Genomic DNA, 22785 nt, shown 5'->3' with positions numbered 1-22785 from the left:
TCATTGAGCCATGATGAGAGTCACACCCACCATCTCTGTCTAACCTGCCATTCTAAATAAAACATGCAAGGCAGCTATGGCAACACGAACAGACTGCAAAGTCTGCAAAAGAGTCACAGACACTCGAGAAACTAGACACTAGAATATTCCTACTCGGACGTTCGGCTTTAAAAAGGACCAGCAGCAAGCAACTTGATTCAGGAAAAGAAAACAAAAAAATAAAATAGGAGATGACTGACGCACAGCGGCATCTGTTAACAGCAGAGAAAAAGGGAGAGACAAAGAAGAAAAGAATTCCAAATGATCTAGGAGAGGGAGAGGAAGTGAACATGAGTGAACATCTCTCTGTGTAGCATATCTGCTTCCCAGGTCCTGTGACGAATATTTTAACTTTTTTTAACTAAAGCTGAAAAGGCAGCGGAGATAAAAACCTGTCGGGTAAAAAGAGTTCAAGCACTGAAATCTCATGGTTCATCAAAAGGGAAGGAAGGAGAGAATCAAAACAAACAAAAGCACAGATGAAAAACACAGACACGCAGACACGTACAGATACACACACACACAATTTGTTGTCTTACCTGTTTGGCTGAGTTGTGAGGTGCTGCGGCTCTTGCGGGACATGCCCACCACGGCGGCCATCTTTGCCCCAATGCTTGAGCGCCTCTTCTTGAGGTCTCCGCCCACCAGGCCCACGGCTGTGTCTGACTGGCTGCCATCAGTCTTCTCCAGGTTGCACATATCCCCGCCAATGCTGGTGCTCTTGGTCAGATTGGTGGCACTCGTCACGCCCATTTGCCTGTTTTTCATTTTGGACGCAAAGTCGCTGTCAGTGGACCGTAGGAGCCATTGGAAGGGAAGGAAAGAAGGGGATGGAGAGAAAAGGAGAGAGAAGGAGAAGGGAAAAAATAGATGAGCAAGGGATACAATGGAAATCAGGATTAGTGGGAAGGTTAAAGTCTTGGATGGAATACAGTCAGTTTGGAGTTTTAAAGTCTGTAAAGTCCCAGGAGAGAGTGCAAGCTCAGAACTGGCCTTTGAAATGGTTGATATTTGTAACAATTTCAAGATTATAATCCATTTCATACGCATTGTTCATAATAGCAGTGGCTCGATGGTTATGGATCTGGAATGCTAAATGGAATGTTCAATCCTGTCAGCTCAAATCCTGGTACCATGTCTCTTTGGAGAAAATAAATAAATATAAATTAGTAATAGTAAATAGTAAAGTTAGAACTCTGTAAAATATAGATAAAAACAGGACGTGAAGATTTGCAAATCATGGAAACCCTATATTTCAATGAAAATATGTGCATCTGTGATGGTATGAAGGTGTATTAGTGTGCATGACATGGGTAGCTTGAACATCTGGGAAGGCATCATTAATGCTGAATGATATTCAGTTTGAATTTGATGTCAGCAACACGTTTCAAAAAAGGTTCAGAGCAATATGTTGCCATCCAGACAAAATCTTTTTCAAGGAAGGCCTTCCTTCTTTCAGCAAGACAATGCCAAACCGCTTTCTGCACATACTAAAACTGCATGGCTCCGTAGTAAAAGAGTCTGGGTGCTAAACTGGCCTGCCTGCAATCCAGACCTGTCTCCCATTGAAAATATCTGACGCATTATGAAGCGTAAAATACGACAAAGGAGACCCCGAACTGTTGAGCAACTGAAATTGTACATCAGGCAACAATGGGACAACATTTCTCTTTCACAACTACAGCAGTTGGCCTCCTCAGTTCCCAAACGTTTACAGAGTGTTGTTAAAAGCAGAGGTGATGCAACACAGTGGTAAACATGCCCCTATCCAAACTTTTTTGAAACGTGTTGCTGACATCAAATTCAAAACAAGAGTCATCAGGAGATGACGTATCCCCCCGGCCTCTACCAGAGGTGGACAAAGTACCCAGCTTCATTACTTAAGTCAAAGTACAGATCCCACTGGTCAAATGTTACTCCGATACAAGTGAAAGTTGTACAGTCAAAATTTTACTTAAGTTAAAGTACTGAAGTACTTGCTTTTAAAAAATAAGTATTAAAAGTACATTTTCTGTCAACACATCATTGTATTATTGCCACAGCACTTACAAAACCGTTACCAAAGACAGAAATGTGAATTCACAAAATGAACGCATGGTGTGGAATCACGGTGGTTTAACGTTAAGCTAGCTAGTCAGTGAAACTCCACCTGACATGCTAACAAACTCTTTTCAAACTCGAAATCATATTGGGTAGCTAACGCTACTAGAAAAGAAATATTTCTACATTCTGTTTATTTGGCAAGATTATGCTAAAACATATTTCTGAAAGGACTTCAGATAAGTTAGCATTATTCATGTTAGCGTAACTCTGTTTTTACATGCTAACTAACAGTGTCCAAGTTAACTAGCTATGTGTAAATGTTAGCCGTGGACAAGGCTACGGCAACCTGCCGGGAAAATCCATAGAAAGTCATTTGACTAACCAGACTGCATAGCTACATTTGCAACATTATCGCTAGCTCTAAAAGCACAGACAACTTTATTGCAAGCTTTCTCTTGGAATAAAACGTTTATATACCTCAATATGCTTCCGCAAGTCGGATGCTGAGTTTTTGCAGGATGTGATGTGGTTCGTTTTCAGCAAACAAAGCAAATGTTTAAAACAAAACGAATCTTTAATCCTTTCAGAAAACTGAAACATGGGTTCCAGGTAAAGCCATGAGTGCGTGCTTTCTCCAGAAGAACCACCTCCTTCCATTCTAACATCAACTGATCGAGTTCAAATAACGCTGCTGAGAAATCACTGAACTTGATTTTATCCAGTCTATGGACGTGACGTGACCCTAGTGATTACTGATCGGCTGTCTCAGTGTCACCTGCGAAAAAAATCAATCACATTTTAGAAAAGAAAAGAACAAAACATCCACTTTCAAAGCTGCTTCATAGTAACGAGTAACGAGGACCTTGATAGAAATGTAGTAGAGTAAAAAGTATGATATTTGTCTTTCAAATGTAGTGAAGTTAAAGTCATAAGTTTCCCAAAAAAATAATACTCAAGTAAAGTACAGATACTCAAAAAGTGTACTTAAGTGCAGTACTCAAGTAAATGCACTTCGTTACTGTCCACCTCTGGCCCCTACATGAAATCCCACTCCAAATTTTCCGAAGTTGAATTAGTTGCCATGGAAATATGGAAAAAATAAAAATCACAGAAATCCCAAAATGTCAAAAAGGCACAACTCCTCAAGTCACTTAACATAACTGTCAGGTTTCATGAAAAAAATTCCTAATAGTTTTTGAGTTATGCTCTGAAAACTAAAATGTTTACAGACGAACAGACAGACGGACAGAGCGATAGCTATATCCCTCTGCATTACATGCCAGGGGGATAATGAGCATATATTTTTCACAAAACAATAAAATTTCTTAGTTTCAACATTTGATATGTTGTCTTTGTACAATTTTCAATGCAATATAGGGTTTCCATGATTTGCAAATTATCGCATACTGTTTTTATTTACAGTTTACACAGCGTCCCAACTTTTTTGGAACTGGGGTTGTAAATATACCATATGTAAGCTGCCTTAAAAAATGCCCCCAATTTTTGTTTTTCAAATAACATCACCCTCTATAATCCGTGCCATTTTGTGGACTGAACACGTAACATCAATGTTATTGCATCTGTAGCTTGTTTTTTTTTTTTTTATTTATACTGACAATTGACAACCCTAATACACTGACAATATCCAATACATCTTCAACAACCAGAAGTACACTAGGTTTTGTCAGTATTGCTATGCTCCTTTGTCGCTATGTTAGCTAGCTAGCTAGCTACGTAAATGTTTATCTTAGCAACAAGTACTGCTAACAGCATCAAAAGTAGCTGATATCGACTTTCCCTGTCTATACTGAGAGCGTTTCTCTCCTTTCTGATTAAAAAAAAAGGCTTGTCTGCTCTGAAATGCTTTTATGCACCAAAGGCAGTAATTCCTTCCCAAATTTTTCAAGCACCGTTATTTGGGTAAGCAAAAAAACCCTACTTTTGCTGTAACATTATAAATAGTAATTGTAATGGCCCCATATAAGAGTTCAGTTGCTGTCTTATTAGTTAAGTAAATTCAACTCACAAGGTTACTTAATTTGTCCAACTAGGATGGAATTGTATTATTAAGTCCCAAAGCAAAATCATTTCGATTGTCCTTCAGTGCAAAATACTTTTCCAAGTTCCTCTGCCATACTTGAATCTTAAAGAGCTAAATATAGTTTTCTTTTTTAATCAGTGCAGTGTGAATTTGTGCTCCACTAAATAAGAAAACATGCTGAAACTAGAAGGAAACTCAGAGAGCCCGGACCTCCGCCAAGGACAATAGTCTCTGTCTTCTATCATATGCAAATCTGCAACCACAACCACTCATATATAATCTGAATACATTTCCAAAACTGCATTAATGATGTGCCTACATGTGAATCCCAGAGGAAAACCGATACCTGTGAATGTGGATTGTGATATGGAGTTGTCGTATTTCTACATTGGATATGTTTTGTCATTACTGAACTTTACTGCTCTCTAGTGGATTTTAAGATGTACGGTATTGTTGAGTGCAGACTTTCCCCAAGGACAAATGCTATATCTTGCAATGTTACTGAAAGCAAAACCAAATTTGTGGATCCACCCCATGACTTGAATTGTTCTGCTCCAAAATTTAATGGGTTCTTCCTTGCCCCAAGCTACACACTTCCACCAAGTTTCATGGAAGTCAGGTTGGTAGGTTTTGTGCAATCCTGCTTAATCCAGGTCAACAAACAGCCAGACAAACAAATTGCACCCAAAACCTAACCTCCTTGGGGGAGATCATTAAGAATGGCCTGACAGTGAACATCCTGAATCAAAGCTTCTAATAAGCTCTCATTGAATATTAATATGTCTAACTGATCACCCAGATTCTCAGACAAACAAACCTGGGGAGGAAAATTCTTGAAATTAGTATTTTAGAAGTATTCTAGTCCTATTCAAATGGGATTCATTTTCATATCTCACTTTGCTGTTACAACAAGCTCGCCCAATATGCCTCAGCAAACACGAAAACATCCGGAGAGATCGCTGCATAAACTTATCGCCAGGTGTTTGATTTTGACCGTTTCTTTCACTCAGAAGTTATGCTTTATATTTCTGGAAATCAATGGATGGAGAATGATCAATGCTTCTCAAAGAAGAGCTTCTTAAAATGCCACTGCTATCCATGCTGCTGCTGCTGCTGCTGCTGATGATGATGATAACAGCTTCAGTTGTTCTTCACACATACTGCAATATCATGACACTTTTACTGTTCCATAAATACATTCAGGATTCTATAAATTGATAAATCCCATCACCGTGTGATTAAAAGTAGACGGCCTTTCGATTTCATTAAATCGGTGAAATTTAGTTCCTTCTGAAATTTGGTCATTGTGATATATGTTTATTTCTGTAATATCAAAAAATAAATAAATAAAACACCCAGGCCAATCTGTGGCTGGGAAGTTATTTAATTTGAGGGGATTCTTGAGCAAATAATATGCATGAAATTGTTCGCTTCGCGCAGTTAAGCAAAGGAAGTCCGTCTGCACATGTGCACTGACAGTTACATTATTCTGTCTCTAAACGAATAGCTGATCACACCAAGGTGCTCGCTGACTGCCGATATTTATTAGTTTGGCCCTTCGTTTCTTTTCCTTTACAACATAACGTCTTTTCTTCTCACTTTCTGTTACTGTAGCCGGTCTTTCACATTTCATTCGCACACTCATATCCTCCATTTCCCTCTCCTGTTTCAAATTTGTATCCCACATTGCCTTGCATAAAAGGGGAAAGCCCAGCACATAATGCATGACATAGTATCTTGTATTGCGTCACGGTGAAGCAGGAAAAAATAGCAGAGAATTTAGGGCCATGTGGCCCTAAATTCATTGATTGTTCTATTACAATCAATAGTTTTACAAGATGGCGGCGCCCTGTATGGCAGCGGCTACTCCAGCTCCTGATAGCGATGTGTGTTTTATGTTAAATGTGTTGTCTGTACTGTCACAGTCTTGTACGAAAATAGTCTACAACAGAAGCTTACTACTCGGACTATGAAACTTCCAACTTTTCAAATGATCTTTCCGGAGTTATGATGGCTTTGGAACTCAAAGCACTCGGCAAGCTAGGCATTCTACACTGGCAAGACCCAGGGGCCTGCAAGGCAGCGGACTCTCCTGCTGCCACTGGCCGACACTGGAGGCGACACAAGTGGTGGGAGAAACCTAGCATGCGTCGCAAGCAGTGTGCTAGACCCAGCAAGCGAGGCAGTCGAGCGGGTATCAGCGCCAGGCTAAAAGCTAAACCGTACAGATCTGCACTTCCTTCAGTTCTGCTATCCAACGTTCGTTCGTTGGAAAACAAAATGGACTACCTCAGACTGGATTTAATTACACAAAGAAAGGTGAGAGACTGCAGTGCCATCATCCTCACTGAGATGTGGCTTAAACACACCGTTCCAGACAATGCCATTCAGGTGGACGGACTAACAACGTTCCGGGTGGACAGGAGCCACGCTCTCAGCGGTAAATCTCGGGGAGGTGGTGTGTGCATTTTCATCAATAACAACTGGTGTACTAATGTCAAAGTTCTCAAGTCACTGTTCTGAGGACATAGAATTTCTACAGTTAAACGTCGTCCAGTCTACTTGCCAAGAGAATTCTCAGCCATCAACATTACAGCTGTGTACATTCCTCCCAGTGCGAACACAAAGGACGCACTGTCTACATTGTATCAGTCTGTGAGCTCAATGCAGGACTCTAACCCGGACTCTGTCTATATAATCGTTGGCGATTTCAATCAGGCCAAATTGAAGACAGTACTCCCACATTATCACAAACATGTGGACTTTGCAACTAGGGGAGAGAACACTCTTGACCAGGTCTATACAAACATTAAACAGGCATTCAGAGCTGTTCCCCACCCCCACCTGGGAAACTCGGACCATCTCTCTGTTATGCTAATTCTAGCTTACAGACCACTGCTAACCAGGAACAAGCCATCTGTGAAACAGATCAGAACATGACCAGAGGGGGCTACCTCAGCTCTTCAGGACTGTTTTGACTGCACAGACTGGAATGTTTTTAGGGAGGCTGCCACTACCAACCAGCATGTCAACAAAACGGAATACACCGAGTCTGTGATGGGATACATATCCAAATGCATGGAAGATGTGACCGTCATCAAACACATCACCACAAGGGCCAACAAAAAACCCTGGTTCACCAGGGAGGTACATGAGCTCCTGAGAGCAGGGAATACTGCTTTCACGTCCGGGGACAAAGAAGCTTTTAGAACTGCTAGGGTCAACTTGAACCGGGGCGTGAGAGCAGCCAAGCATGCCTATGGACAGAAAATCCAATCACACTTCACTGACATAAAAGACCCCAGACACCTATGGCAAGGCATCCAGTCAGTAACCGATTACAGGCCAACACCCCCACCGTGTGAGGACAGCACAGACTTCCTAAACTCACTTAACACCTTCTTCAGCCGGTTTGAAGAAAACAACACCACCACACCAACAAAAGCCCCTCATTGCTCGGACAATGTAACACTTCACCTGGACCCTGCTGACATGCGGAGGACCCTTCAAAAGGTGAACCCCAGGAAAGCTGCTGGTCCTGATAATATACCTGGGCGTGTGCTTAGAGACTGTGCTGACTCACTTACAGATGTTCTCACAGATATCTTCAACACCTCTCTGAGCCAAGCCATCATACCAGCATGCTTCAAAGCCACCACCATCATACCGCTACCCAAGGAATCCCCAGCCACAACACTGAACGACTACCGGCCCATAGCACTCACTCCCATCATGATGAAGTGCTTTGAAAGGCTGGTCAAGGCCTATATAACATCCAGCCTACCCACCACATTTGACCCATTCCAGTTTGCATACCGTCCCAAACACTCCACTGATGACGCCATAGCAACAGTACTTCACATCAGCCTGGCTCATCTGGAAAACAAAAACAGTTACGTGCGGATGGTGTTCATCGACTTCAGCTCCGCCTTCAACACGGTCATCCCACAACACCTGGTGAATAAACTCAGTGCTATAGGCATCAGCACCCCGCAATGCAACTGGCTACTGGACTTTCTCACCAACAGACCACAGACAGTAAGAGTTGGCAAAAACTCCTCAGAGGCCACCATCATGAACACTGGGGTCCCCCAGGGATGTGTGCTGAGTCCTCTGTTGTTCACACTGATGAACCATGACTATTGTGCCAGACACAACTCGAACCACATCATCAAGTTTGCAGATGACACAATAGTGGTGGGCCTCATCAGCAACGATGACGACTCAGCCTACAGAGAGGAGGTACACCAACTCATCAACTGGTGTGACATCAACAATCTACACCTCAATGTCAATAAAACAAAGGAAATAACTGTGGACTTCAGGAAAAAATCACGTCACACACACCCCTCACCATCAATGGCAGTGCTGTGGAATCAGTGAAAAGCACCAAGTTCCTGGGGGTGCACATCACAGATGACCTGACATGGACAACTAACATCACCTCCCTTGTCAAGGAAGCACAGCAACGCCTCCACTTCCTACGCAGGATGAGGAGAGCCAACCTCCCCCCTTCTGCACTCACCACCTTCTACAGGGGTGCCATTGAGCGCATCCTCACCAGCAGTCTCTCAGTCTGGTACGGCAGCTGCCCTGTTGCTGACCAGAAGGCCCTACAGAGGGTGGTGAGGACAGCAGAGTAGATCACCAGATCAGCCCAACCATCCATCCAGGACCTATACCCATCCTGCTGCCGCAAAAGAGCCATCAACATCATCAAAGACCCCACCCACCCTGCACACGAGCTGTTTACCCTCCTACCATCTGGCAAGCACTACAGCAGCATGTGTTGCAGGACTACCAGACTCAGCAACAGCTTTTTCCCACAGGCCATCAGACTGCTCAACTCACTCATGAAAACTCCAAGAACATAACCCCCACACACACAAAAGACCAGCAAACTGTCAAAACAGTAAACTCAATGTCTACACAATCCTCTTTATATGCACATATGCCAATATTCTTTTTTGCATAAGAACATACAAGTTTACAATACTTATTTATCTCCATGCTGCTATTCTGCACTTTGCACGTTACCATACTGCACCTTGTACTATTGCACTCCAGTAACATACCTCAAACTTAACTACATTTCTGGAACACTGAATATTCTGGGACTGTATGCCCACTGTCTGTCTATATGTTGTGTTAATTTGCTTATTTGTTGATGTCTGTATGCACTTTTATGTTTAATTGTGTGTCAAATTTTTAATACTGCACATTTGGAGTTTGGGGAAACGCAATTTCAATCCTCTGTGTAATTAACTGTTACATGGTCTGATTGACAATAAAGTTCACTTTGACTTTATTTTAAAAAAATAATAATAAAATTGGAAGTCTGTGATTCAAATTCAGTAGCTTTTGGTCCACTAAACAAAAATTATTGGGTGTCAGGGAAAATTCTTTTTATGACCTAAACTTGAAAAATCTGAAAGACGGTCCAGCTTTAAGGTTTGTAGGAAACGCAACCCTCCGTAATTCATAGCTGTTCATTCATAGCAGTATGGAAATTGAGAACACATGCCAATACATTATTATATGTCACACTGAGAAACCAATGCGCTAGTAGTGGTAGTGCAAATTGTTACTCTCACTCAGGATCTTTCTACTTTATTCTTCTTATTATTATTCTCCTAATATTTTTAAGATGCTATTTCTCCCTCAGTTTTCAACCAAATCATCACTAAATTTCACATGAAGAATATCTCTGGGCTGAATTATGTTGCTATGACTTTTGGTGCTGATCCGGATCACTGAACCGGAATGATCCATAAAAAATGGGCTTTTTTCAATCACTTATAACTCTGTCAATTTTCATGATTTTTTTTCAATCAGTTTTTTTAGTTTGTTCAGCAAAATGACCTTCACCTTGACCTTCAATTGACAAAAGTCAGCTAGCACAAATTACTGTGACTTTAGTCACAGTCTCTATCTAGTTTTTCTATTCGTTTTTCTACTGTACTTTTTTTAAATTATTACTATGTGTTGTGTTTTGTGTAAGGGGCAAACACCAAAGTAAGAGTTCCATTGCATCGTCTTACTGCTGTGCATAGGACAATAAACTTCTTGAATCTTTAATTATTTATTAATGTAAGCTATACTATAACACCATCTGATTACCAGAAACACAAAGTGGACAATAAAGAGCAAGTGTCATTTTTGGAGATGGAAATTAATCATAGACCTGGAATTACGGTAAGTCTTAATTAGGGTTTGAGCTAAATGGCATTTGTGGTCCAAGTCACCTTTTGCATCTTTGCATAAGTCTGAAATTTCATGCTGTTGGACATAAAGTGCCCTACATTACGTTCAACATGAACGCTTGCCACTTCACCATAGATGCAAATTTTAAGTAAAAGGTCTAAGGTCAAGAATGAGGCTTTCAAATAGTCCATTTCTTTCTGTGGAGGTTGTTCTGAGGTATGACATTTAGCCAAAAAAGTTTAGGAAACATATTCAGACACTCCAATTAATTTATGTTCAAGGTGCTCTGGATAAATGTGTCTGCTAAATGCTGTAAAATGTAAATCCGTACAGCTACAGTGTGCACTTCGGTTTGAATGACAGGCTTCAAAATTATTCCACAACCCATTTAGCCTTGACCTGATAAAGAAAAAAAAAAAAGTTGTTTCAGCTCTTATCCATTTACCAACTCAATAGTGCTTCGAAGATCTTGGATGTTCTAAAGGATGTTCATCTGAGTGGCAGTTGTATTTTTAGAGGACCACTGTGGCTCTACTGACAGGAACTCGATTCACTCTGGACACAGCACTAATTATACAGGCCACTCTGGAGTCCATCTTGCATCACAGTCTCATTATTTGGCGAGGTGCGTCAGCGATTGTCTGGCAGTGACAGGGGAGCAAATCACAATTACCTCGCCTTCATCTCCATAATGATCTGGTCTTAGGGCGTCTTTTCTGATAGACACACATGCATTATTTTTCCAGACAGAGAGCAGTGCAGAAGGCTAATGTATTCAATTAATCGATAACGCTACTGCTACAGTGTTCCTTTGCCAGCCAGTTTTTTCAAAGAAGGACCACATTTTGGTTCATAAAGGTAAATGTCTCAGCCTTCTAGTTGATGTTAACCCCATTTTTTCTTGAATAACTTGTTCCCCATTTGGCTTCACTGGCTAAATCTCACTTTCTGCAATGACGGCTTGGAAAACGGGATGGTGAGAGCTAATATGTTTCCTCCAAGACACATTAAATGTCTTTTTCTACATTCATGAGCTAAGAGAAGCTAAATGTAGCCCAATTCTGCGAGAAAAAAATGTCAGTTTGGTAACGCTGGCTAGACAGCTCTGAGTAACATGCATGCACTAATTTACACTTGGATTTGAGAAATCATGCACCAAATCAGCCACTACTAATGGCCTGAAGCTTAACACGTTGCGGGAGTATGCATTCAATGTATGTGCAAGGAAGAAAAAAAGAAACATGCAAGGGTCAACCAGACCAAAAGATCAGAAGCAAAGAAAGATATTAACCATGAAATCTCATAGAAAACAAAAGCAGAAGCAGGAGCAGTTTAAATAGACAGAATGATTGCAACTAAACTCAAAACAGGTGTGTCAGTATTCAGGTGAGTGGGAAAGTCTGCACTTAATATCCGTACTGGATTAGGATCTGGATCTGGAGTGGTGGACTTGGAGATGGCATCAGCTTCAGTGGTGCTTGAAAGTTTGTGAACCCTTTAGAATTTTCTATATTTCTGCATAAATATGACCTAAAACATCATCAGATTTTCACACAAGTCCTAAAAGTAGATAAAGAGAACCCAGTTAAACAAATGAGACAAAAATATTATACTTGGTCATTTATTTATTGAAGAAAATGATCCAATATTACATATCTGTGAGTGGCAAAAGTATGTGAACCTTTGCTTTCAGTATCTGGTGTGATCCCCTTGTGCAGCAATAACTGCAAATAAACGTTTCTGGTAACTGTTGATCAGTCCTGCACACTGGCTTGGAGGAATTTTAGCCCCTTCCTCCATACAGAACAGCTTCAACTCTGGGATGTTGGTGGGTTTCCTCACATGAACTGCTCGCTTCAGGTCCTTCCACAACATTTCGATTGGATTAAGGTCAGGGCTTTGAATTGGCCATTCCAAAACATGAACTTTATTCTTCTTTAACCATTCTTTGGTAGAACGACTTGTGTGCTTAGGGTAGTTGTCTTGCTGCATGACCCACCTTCTCTTGAGATTCAGTTCATGGACAGATGTCCTGACCATTTTCCTTTAGAATTCGCTGGTATAATTCAGAATTCATTGTTCCATCAATGATGGCAAGCTGTCCTGGCCCAGATGCAGCAAAACAGGCCCAAACCATGATGCTACCACCACCATGTTTCACAGATGGGATAAGGTTCTTATGCTGGAATGCAGTGTTTTCCTTTCCCCAAACATAACGCTTCTCATTTAAACCAAAAAGTTCTATTTTGGTCTCATCCGTCCACAAAACATTTTTCCAATAGCCTTCTGGCTTGTCCACGTGATCTTTAGCAAACTGCAGATGAGCAGCAATGTTCTTTTTAGAGAGCAGTGGCTTTCTCCTTCCAACCCTGCCATGCACACCATTGTTGTTCAGTGTTCTCCTGATGGTGGACTCATGAACATTAACATTAGCCAATGTGATCTTTGTTGGTCAACCACTCCTGGGAGGGTAACAATGGTCTTGAATTTCCTCCATTTGTACACAATCTGTCTGACTGTAGATTGGTGGAGTCCAAACTCTTTAGAGATGGTTTTGTAACCTTTTCCAGCCTGATGAGCATCAACAACACTTTTTCTGAGGTCCTCAGAAATCTCCTTTGTTCGTGCCATGATACACTTCCACAAACATGTGTTGTGAAGATCAGACTTTGATAGATCCCTGTTCTTTAAATAAAACAGGGTGCCCACTCACACCTGATTGTCATCCCATTGATTGAAAACACCTGACTCTAATTTCGCCTTCAAATTAACTGCTAATCCTAGAGGTTCAAATACTTTTGCCACTCACAGATATGTAATATTGGATTATTTTCATCAATAAATAAATGACCAAGTATAATGTTTTTGTCTCATTTGTTTAACTGGGTTCTCTTTATCTACTTTTAGGACTTGTGTGAAAATCTGATGATGTTTTAGGTCATATTTATGCAGAAATATAGAAAATTCTAAAGGGTTCACAAACTTTCAAGCACCACTGTACACTTCCTGTCTCTTCCACACTTTTTTTTCTGACTTATGATTTTTTTTGTTTTTGTAAACCACACTTTGAGTATTTCAGTACACATGGTACATAACATTTTTCAGACATAATAAGCAGAATGCTGCCTATTTATACCTGAAAACAGTTTCAAATATCTGAGTTCATCAGATCCTTTATGTAATCAGAAATCAGTAAAAGCCCAAAACAGCCAAGGGTTCAATTTTGTATGTAGAATTTAATTTTCATGTAAGTGAGCAATTCTAAATTCACCTCAAAATGATAGGATGCATTACAAGTGGTTGAAAATCCAAGGCTTAATGTAAAGCTTAACATTTCTGGATCATACATCACCAGAGGTATCATGTTACATTTACTCCATTAGATGTACTTAAGTAACTTTTTCCAATAAATGGTACTTATAGTAAGCATCTCAGACGCTCACTGGCCGTGCTGTGAAAATTCTGCATGCAGACGCTTGTCTAAGTTTCCAAATCTGTCATTGCTTAACTCTTGAATATCTTCTATCATGAATACTATAATCTCTGCTTTCCAAAGAAATGTACCTCATTAAGCTCTGTTCAGTACTTTGGGAGTAACAGCAGGTTGATGTTGGTACACCAGAGTAAAAACTCTGCTCGCGTGACGTCGGGAAAATGCCGGTGCTTTTTGAGTCACGGGAAAGTGTTTAGACTCTCTCTCTCTCTTCTGATTGTTTTCCGATTGGATTACTCATGAATATCAATCAGATAACTTTTATATGGATGTTCTCTCGCTCTCACTGTTTCTGATGAAGTATTCGGCAAAATTTTCCATTTGCTAATTTTGATGTTATGATTTACTGAAGACTTTGAAGTGAGTTTTTGTAGCTTTACCTACTTTTTTTTTTTTTCAAATCAAGCTGATTCATATAAATAAATAAATAAATAAATAAATAAATATTTTAGAATATAACTCGTTTTGATGAAAAATATTGAGATCTTAGTGGTCGGAATGATATTTTGAAAAACCGGAAGTCAGAAACGCGAGGGTCAATTTCAATTCAATTAAATGGAATTGTTTATTGGATGTGGCTCACACAGTTTTTTCGAGTTTCGCTTTGAAAGCTGTGACTATTAATTGAAATAATCATTTATATTATTTCATATAAACAATAGTAGGCCCTACATAGAAATACAAAGCCCTACAGAACACAAAGAGGGTATTAGAAATAATCTTTTATTACTTTTTTTTCATTCTGATAGAGAATCGTAGATGTGAACGACATTCAATGCTTATTTATGCATATTTTATAATTAACATTGATTTCTCCTTCTTTGTGATGTATAAATGAGAGTTAAGATCAGCTTTATATTGCAGAAATAAAGCCATTTGGTGAAACTTTGACGAAGAGAATGTACCGAGTTAACATTTTATCTAATTAGAATTAATACTAATTAAATACCCCTCCTAGAACTGCCACCTTATTGTGGTGGAGGGGTTTGTGTGCTTGAATGATCCTAGGAGCTATGTTGTCGGGGGCATTATGCCCCTGTCAGGGTTTCCCAAGGCAGACAGGTCCTAGGTGACAGGCCAGACCAAGAGCAGTTCACCAAAACCCCTAATGGAGCAACAACCAAGGACCGAGACGTCGCCCGGTATGGCGCAGCCGGGGCCCCACCCTGGAGCCAAGCCTGGGGTTGGGGCTCGCATGCGAGCGCTTGGTGGCCGGGCCTTTGCCCATGGGGCCCGGCCGGGCTCAGCCCAAAGAGGTGACGTGGGCCCGACCTCCTGTGGGTTCACCACCCACAGAGGTAGCAGTAGGGGGCTGGTGCAGTGTGGATTGGGTGGCAGTCGAAGGCAGGGGCCTCGACGACCTGATCCCCGGACACAGCGGCTAGCTGTTGGGACATGGAATGTCACTTCCATTCCCATGAGTTTAAGTATCTCGGGATCTTGTTCACGAGTGAGGGAAGGATGGAGCGTGAGATCGACAGGCGGATTGGTGCAGCCTCCACAGTGATGCGGTCGCTTTACCAGTCCGTCGTGGTGAAGAAGGAGCTGAGCCAAAAGGCGAAGCTCTCAATTTACCGGTCGATCTACGTTCCGACTCTCACCTATGGTCATGAGCTTTGGGTAATGACCGAAAGAACAAGATCGCGGATACAAGCGGCTGAAATGAGTTTCCTTCACAGGGTGGCTGGGCGCTCCCTTAGAGATAGGGTGAGAAGCACAGTCACTCGGGAGGAGCTCAGAGTAGAGCCGCTGCTCCTCCACATCGAGAGGAATCAGCTGAAGTGGCTCGGGCATCTTTTTCGGATGCCTCCTGGACGCCTCCCTGGGGAGGTGTTCCAGGCATGTCCCCCCGGGAGGAGGCCCCGGGGAAGACCCAGGACACGCTGGAGGGACTATGTCTCTCGGCCGGCCTGGGAACGCCTCGGTGTTCTTCCTGAGGAGCTGGCCGAGGTGTCTGGGGAAAGGGAAGTTTGGGCTTCCATGCTTAGACTGCTGCTTCCGCGACCCGGTCCCGGATAAAGCGGAAAAAGACGAGACGAGGCTAATTAAATACTAATTTGCAGAATTTGTTTTTACTAATTTTTGAAACTTTGCATTCAGTATACAACCGTCTGTGTGCCTCCCAATTTCCATATAAATATCTTGAAAAATGAAAAAGTCATTAAGAAAAAACATTTGATCTCATTCGTTAATGAGGTCTATTTTGGACCATGTGTTCCTCAGAATATTATGGCAGTTTTCTAAAATTAAGCTGTTTTTTTTCAATCTTTGATCTGTAATATCTCAAGAATGGATACACATTTTAATTCTGTAAAAAAGTATATTGTTCAGTATTCAATTCTGAATTCAACGAGAGCAGTTTCAAGTAATTTGGATTGAATTTGCACCTGATATGCCGACTTATAGGAGTAGATTTAATACATAATACTCGAGTACATTTACAGTTTAAAAAAATGTACATATACTCCATTGCATTAGACTACACTTGTCTCAATACTTTTAATTAATTTATTCAATTATTTTTATTCATATGCGCAGTTTCTATGACGTCGACATCAGTGACATCAGTATGGACGTGTGTGGGAACAAATTCCTGAACTCATTGGGAAGGGTCTGACTGCAGAGCTGCAGTTTTACAACAGCAGTTTCAGGCCAGTGGCATTGAACCCATGCACAGTTGGACATCATGTGAACCTGCTAATTTGTGTGATTGTGCCATGTAGACAGCAACTGTTTGTGCTGGTTGTATGCGTCACCATTTCATATTACCATTCAGGAAAGGATTTCATCACCCTAACCTAACCATAACCTTCACCTAACCCAGACTGTAAACCTAAAATGACTGATATGTTGATTATCCTAACAGTCGCTAAGACGAACCAAAGAAAGTGTCAAAGCAACTGGCCCGAAACTGCTGTTGTAAAACTGCGGGGGTATAAAATTGTGGCTCTCTGGCTCTGTAGTCAGAAAAAATTAAAGAGATGTTATTAAAATCATTAAAGTAATTATGACAATTACCATTATTTTATTAGGAATATGGTTTAGTACTTGAATAAGCAGATTTTATGTTGTGTTTATTAAACAAGCACTTTAAATTTTTTTTTTTTTGGGCATTACTGATAATCTGATACATTTAAATGTAATGCACTGCCCTGCAAAAAAGAAAGTCACGCACTCTAATGTTTGGTTGGACCACCTGTAGCTTTGATTATAGTATGCATTCGCTGTGGCATTGTTTTGATATACTTATGCAATGTCACAACATTTATTCCAGTCCAGAGTTGTATTAATTTTTCATTGAGATCTTGTGTAGCCCTGTGATGACCTGGTGACTTGTCCAGGGTGTACCCCGCCTTTCGCCCGTAGTCAGCTGGGATAGGCTCCAGCTTGCCTGCGACCCTGTAGAACAGGATAAAGCGGCTAGAGATAACGAGATGAGATGAGATCTTGTGTTGATGACGGGAGAGTCAAACCACTCTATAAAGCACATCCCAAAATTCTCAATGGGGTTAAGGTCGGGACTCTGTGGTGGCCAATTCATGTGTGAAAATGATTCCTCATGCTTCCTGAACCACTCTTTCACATTTTGAGCCCTAATTTTATGCCCATGCTGTCAGGGAAGAAAAAAAAAAATCTATTGATGTGATCACCTGGCCATTCAGTACATTCAGGTCATCAGCTGACTTCATTTTATTGCCCCATAATGTTGCTGAGCCTCGACCTGACCAACTGAAGCAATCACAAATCATAACACTGCCTCCAGGGGTTTGTTTCTGCTCACCACGGTTGTAAAGAGTGATTATATGAGTTACTATATCCTTCCTGGCAGCTTGACCCAGTCTGTCCATTTTCCTCTGCCCTCTCTTATCAACAAGGTGTTTGTTTCCACCCACAGAACTGTCACTCACTCAATGTTTTTTTGTTTCTTGCACCATTCTGTATAAACTCTAGAGACTGTTGTGTGTGAAAACCCCAGGAAATCAGCAGTTTCTGAAATACTCAAACCAGTCCATCTGGCTCAAACCAACATCCATGCTACAGTGAAAGTCACACTTTGAGATCACAATTTTTCCCATTTTGATGTTTGAAGTGAACATTAACTGAAGTTTTTGATTTGTATCTGCATGATTTGATGCATTGTGCTGCTGGCAAGGGATCGGCTGATTACATAACTGCATAAAACAGCAGGTGGATGGTTGTTCCTAAGTGACCAGAGAGTGGAATAACAATCACAGTATAGATTACACTGTAGATCATAGTGGTATACTGTCACAACCATGTCTGGCCATGTCCCGCACAACCAAGTAAACAGAAAAATATGTGCAAAAAAATGAATGCAAGACCTTCTAATGAACACAAGAAAAGATAGATTGAGTTCAGTACTTGGCCAGTAATCTGCTACTATCAGCCAGGAATCCATTTCAGAGCTTGCAAGTCACTCGAATAGAAGTAAAACCAGTTCGTTGCGGTAAATTAGATTGCCAGTGTTAGCTCGGGTAAGCCTTGCCCCATTAAGAAAGCGCACATGGCTTGGTGTGAATGCCAGGCCACAAAGCAAAGTCTTGATTCTTCTGCAGAACATCACACAGGGTCTCTGACAGGGCTCTATAGGATTATTCTCTTTAATGCTCAAACCACAAAGGCATGGTCCAGAAACACACTGCACTTTTAACCCTTTGATGCAAAACATGGGTCAAAAGTGACCCGGCTGAGTTTTTATCTTCTATATCTTTGCAATAAATTAATTCCATCATTCAGTATTCAAGGTATTCCTCAATTAACTTGTTTTTGATCATCATACATCCTTATTTTATTTTTTCCTTTCTTACTTTTTGAATAAAAACCCTTTTTGTATCACTACCCTTCTAATGCACAACACGACCTGCATTCATTTTCCAGGTTATTTCATGTATGGCTGAGTGTTTCTATGATATACTTTTGAAATAAATTCATTTTGTCATTTACTTTTCCAAATATGCAGTAAATATCTTGCTTTTGTTGAGCACAAACAAATCATCATTTTTATTTTTCCTTTCTTAAGTTATGAACAAGCACAGCTTTTGTAATTCTACATCAAGTTTACACACATGGGTCAGAAACGACCCGCATGCATTTACTCCAGCGTTTGGTGGGAACTGTGAATTGTGCTTGTGTCAGACATTTCACAGCTCAGCACAGCGCCCTTTGCCCATCTAATACATGCAAGTAATGTTTTTCAATTGTTCTAACATTACCTTAGAAAAAAATTGATTATGTTTAGGTTCCCTTGAGAGTGAGGAGATTACTTGTCAGGAAGTTACAAGTAATTACTATTAGCTACCTAGCTGTTGACATATTCTACTTTAGTTAGCTAATTTTATTGTAGTTGGCTTAGCTAACTACATAGTTAATAAATAAATAACTGGCCCCATTCACTGCTAAAGTAATTACTTGAAACAAATTATTATTATTATAGTATTAAGGCATTTAATTTTAAATCACACTTGGATGACCCATGTGCAGTAATATAAAAAGTATTTTTGTTCATAAAGTAGGAAAGAAAAAATTTAATTAATGATTTGTGGTAATTAAAAACAAGATATTTAAAGAATACTTGGAATATTCAATCATAAAATAAATTGATTTCAAAAGATAGAGCAAAGAAAAACTCAGTCAGCATGAAATAACCTGGAAAATGAATGCGGGTCATTTTTGACCCATGTTGTGCATTAGAAGGGGTGTGCATATGTTTTGCATCAAAGGGTTAATATCGGTGGTATTCCTGAATGGCACATAGCCTGGGCTAAAAAGTCTTTAAGAGGAAAATATCTGTGCTTTATGGCCTTGTAGATTGGAGTCCTGAGATGCCAATGGGGTCACAGGAGATTTTTACCACCACAGCTATCCATGGCTGGGAATCTCGAGAGCAAAGAAAGAGCTGACCATGATTTCTGGAGAGGAGGGATGGCAAACTCTCTCACCCATGCCAATCACAGCAACACTAGCCAACCACTGGTATCCATGAGTTCTTGTATATGGAAGAGGATAGATAGCGCTTTCTTCCGTGTATGTTCTGCTGCCCTGTGTAATGAGCTTGATCCAAAGACTAGAAGTGAGTGAGAGATAGAATAGCCAAGTTAACATCATCTCCTCTGCTAACTGGCTTCTACTCGCATCCTATTTAGTCCTGGGTATGACTTTAAACTGCAACTGGTGGTGAGTCTCAGGTCCAGGAGGACTTGAGTATTGGGGAAAGTGAAGTTACTTCTTAATCACCATTGCTCCGAGGTCCACTTTGACCCGGAGTGGTAGCACCTGCCTGGGTTCCAGCTATGAGTTAAATAGTATGTCACCAATAAGGCGCTGGCAGCAGGGCGCGTTCCAGTGCAATGTGGCAGGTGAACCCAACAGGGTCAATGGCACACCACCTGATGGCATGCGGAAGAGCCACTCAAATGGCCAATGGATGGTGTCACTCGGCAAGTCAGTTGTTACTGCAGGGCAACTTCCATACCTGTCAGGTCTGTGGCACTTTTGTGCACCATTTGGCATCAGGTCTGGAGGGCCAGAGAGACAACATGATGGGGGCACAACATTGTTTGTCTTACCTTACTGTGCAAGACGCTTCATTAGGAAAGGAGATTTCTGCGCATCCTAATGAAGTAGTCAACATTGCTAGCAATGGACAGTTGACGACTCGCATCCTGTCATTGTTATTATTCTAACAAGACTGGCTTCATCTCAAGTGATAAACAAGTGAAGAAAAAGTCTGGATCGAGGAATCTGCCAGGCAGACGAGACACTAAAAACTCAAGCTGTAAATAAGAACAGCCTGGCAGATTGTGTTCTCTAAGAGAAGAGGATACTGCAGTCAGCGCCAGAAAGCATCCTTATATCTCCACAAATGGTTAACAAATGGTTCTTCTCCAAGAAGATCTGGCATGCAGATGCTTATTTCCTCACAAATGTACTTGGAATGACACAGCTGCTTTATGGGGATGCGTCCCCTACTGTTGTAGTACACTATATTCTGCTCATGCAGACTGCACTGTGTAAATTAGGCCATGATCCTCTTTCTTCAGAGAAAATACAAGGCATCTCAGTTCTCACACTACTTGTGCAAGCGCCTATAAATGGTAGCATAGAGGATGAGTCCATTTAGATGCTTGTGCTTCTGCACTAAGGAGAATTTGAAAATTAGATCAAAGTGTTCGAAACCAAATGCAACAGTCTTTTTTTTTTTGACAGGACATTGTTTTACAAAACTGTATAGGATTCATTTTTCAGATAACAGATTTCAAGGCTAAGTTGTTTCATGGCTGTTTCCCAACATTAAATATACACCCACCGGCCACTTTATTAGGTACATCCATCCACCTGCTGTTTTATGCGGTTCTTTATTCAGCCGATCCCTTGACAGCAGCACAATGCATAAAATCATGCAGATACAAATCAAGAGCGTCAGTTAATGTTCACTTCAAACATCAGGATGGGAAAAATTGTGATCTCAAAGCGTGGCTTTCACTGTGGCATGGGTGTTGGTTTGAACCAGATGGACAGGTTTGACTATTTCAGAAACTGCTGATCTCCTGGGCTTTTCACACACAACAGTCTCTAGAGTTTACACAGAATGGTGCGAAAAAACAAAACAAAAAAAAAATGTCGAATGAGCGACAGTTCTGTGGGTGGAAACAAACGTCTTGTTGATAAGAGAGGGCAGAGGAAAATGTCCAGATTGGTTTGAGCTGCCAGGAAGAATATAGTAACTCATAGCAACTCTTTACAACCATGGTGAGCAGAAAAGCATCTCAGCATGCAATAGCAGAAGACCACATTGGGTTCCACTCCTACAGCCAAGAACAGGAATCTTAGAATCAAGAACAAGTTCCTATTAAAGTGGCCAATGAGTGTAACTCTAAACAGGTAAAAAGTATGACATGGCATACTTTCATAAATAAAATTCATTTCACTTTTTTTTTTTAATAAAAAACTGTCGTAGTTGACAAACTCTGCTCTGGTGAAGAGGAATAAAACACTTCTGGATGTGTTGTTATTGAAAAATAATCAACTTCTGGACACTCAAGGCATCACATTAATTCATCATTGATTATTTCCCTATAACTGCCCAATCCATTTTGTTTTATTTCTTCCTAACTTCCAGTATTAGTTTTGAGTAGGGTGCCAAAAATTCTGGAGAATGGAATCAAATAAAAGAGATGTCTTGTTCGCTCGGTTTGTTCCTCTTAATCACCCAAGGACAGAAAGTGCCCTGAAATTAGTATAATTTCTGCAGGCAATGTGATGCAGAACAACGGTTTCCATGGGAACCATGGCCCGAGCCAACCCAATCCATCATATTAATTTTGTCAGGCCACTTTGGTTTGGCCAGGAAACCGTGTATGCTACACATAAGCAATTAAAACAAAGAAGGTGGGATGCTGTAGCACTGTGTATTATATAAAACACACTACTGTTAGGTGACTGATCATGTGATTTAGATTTAAATATCAGATTAGATTTAGATATAAAGTGAATAACAGTACTTAATTTGCAACATCAGTTAGCAGTAAACTTGATCAAATAGTTATAATCCAGCTGATTTTACAAGTTAAATATATTATTGCACTGAGTGAGGATTAAACTTGCCGTTTATTTCAGCCCAGGTTATTACCATATTCATGTGACTATCCTGGAGGTCTTGTTTCTGGGAAACGCAGGCCAGTGCAGAGAAGACAGACTTGAGATATGGTAAATAGGGACATAATGTCAGAGCACTAACTATCCCCTACTGACTTTGTTTACTGTCGCTCAGTTTTCTGATGGCTTAAATGCTTAAGGTTTAGAAACTGCAGGTTCAAATATATAATCTCTTCAACACGTCTGTGGACATATTCATTGGTCCAGACTTTCATTCCTTACTCTAGTAACGGCATCATTTTCCTGTAGGTTTCATTGTCATTTTTGTGCACATAAAATGGAGTCAATG

General features: G+C 40.7%; 1 protein-coding gene across 1 annotated transcript in view; it reads right to left on the bottom strand.

Moving 5' to 3' along the window:
- The window catches only part of rims2a (regulating synaptic membrane exocytosis 2a), a 454274-nt gene that overhangs the window by 70213 nt on the left and 361276 nt on the right, over positions 1-22785 (bottom strand). Inside the window, exon 26 of the mRNA XM_060900221.1 lies at positions 579-823. Coding sequence (XP_060756204.1) covers positions 579-823 — 245 coding nt within the window. The remainder of the gene's footprint in view (positions 1-578; positions 824-22785) is intronic.

This window comes from Neoarius graeffei, chromosome 19, assembly GCF_027579695.1.
Source record: "Neoarius graeffei isolate fNeoGra1 chromosome 19, fNeoGra1.pri, whole genome shotgun sequence".
NCBI classification, from domain to species: Eukaryota; Metazoa; Chordata; class Actinopteri; order Siluriformes; family Ariidae; genus Neoarius; species Neoarius graeffei.
The sequence above is the reverse complement of the archived record's forward strand: the minus strand, read 5'-3'. Positions and strand labels throughout refer to the sequence as shown.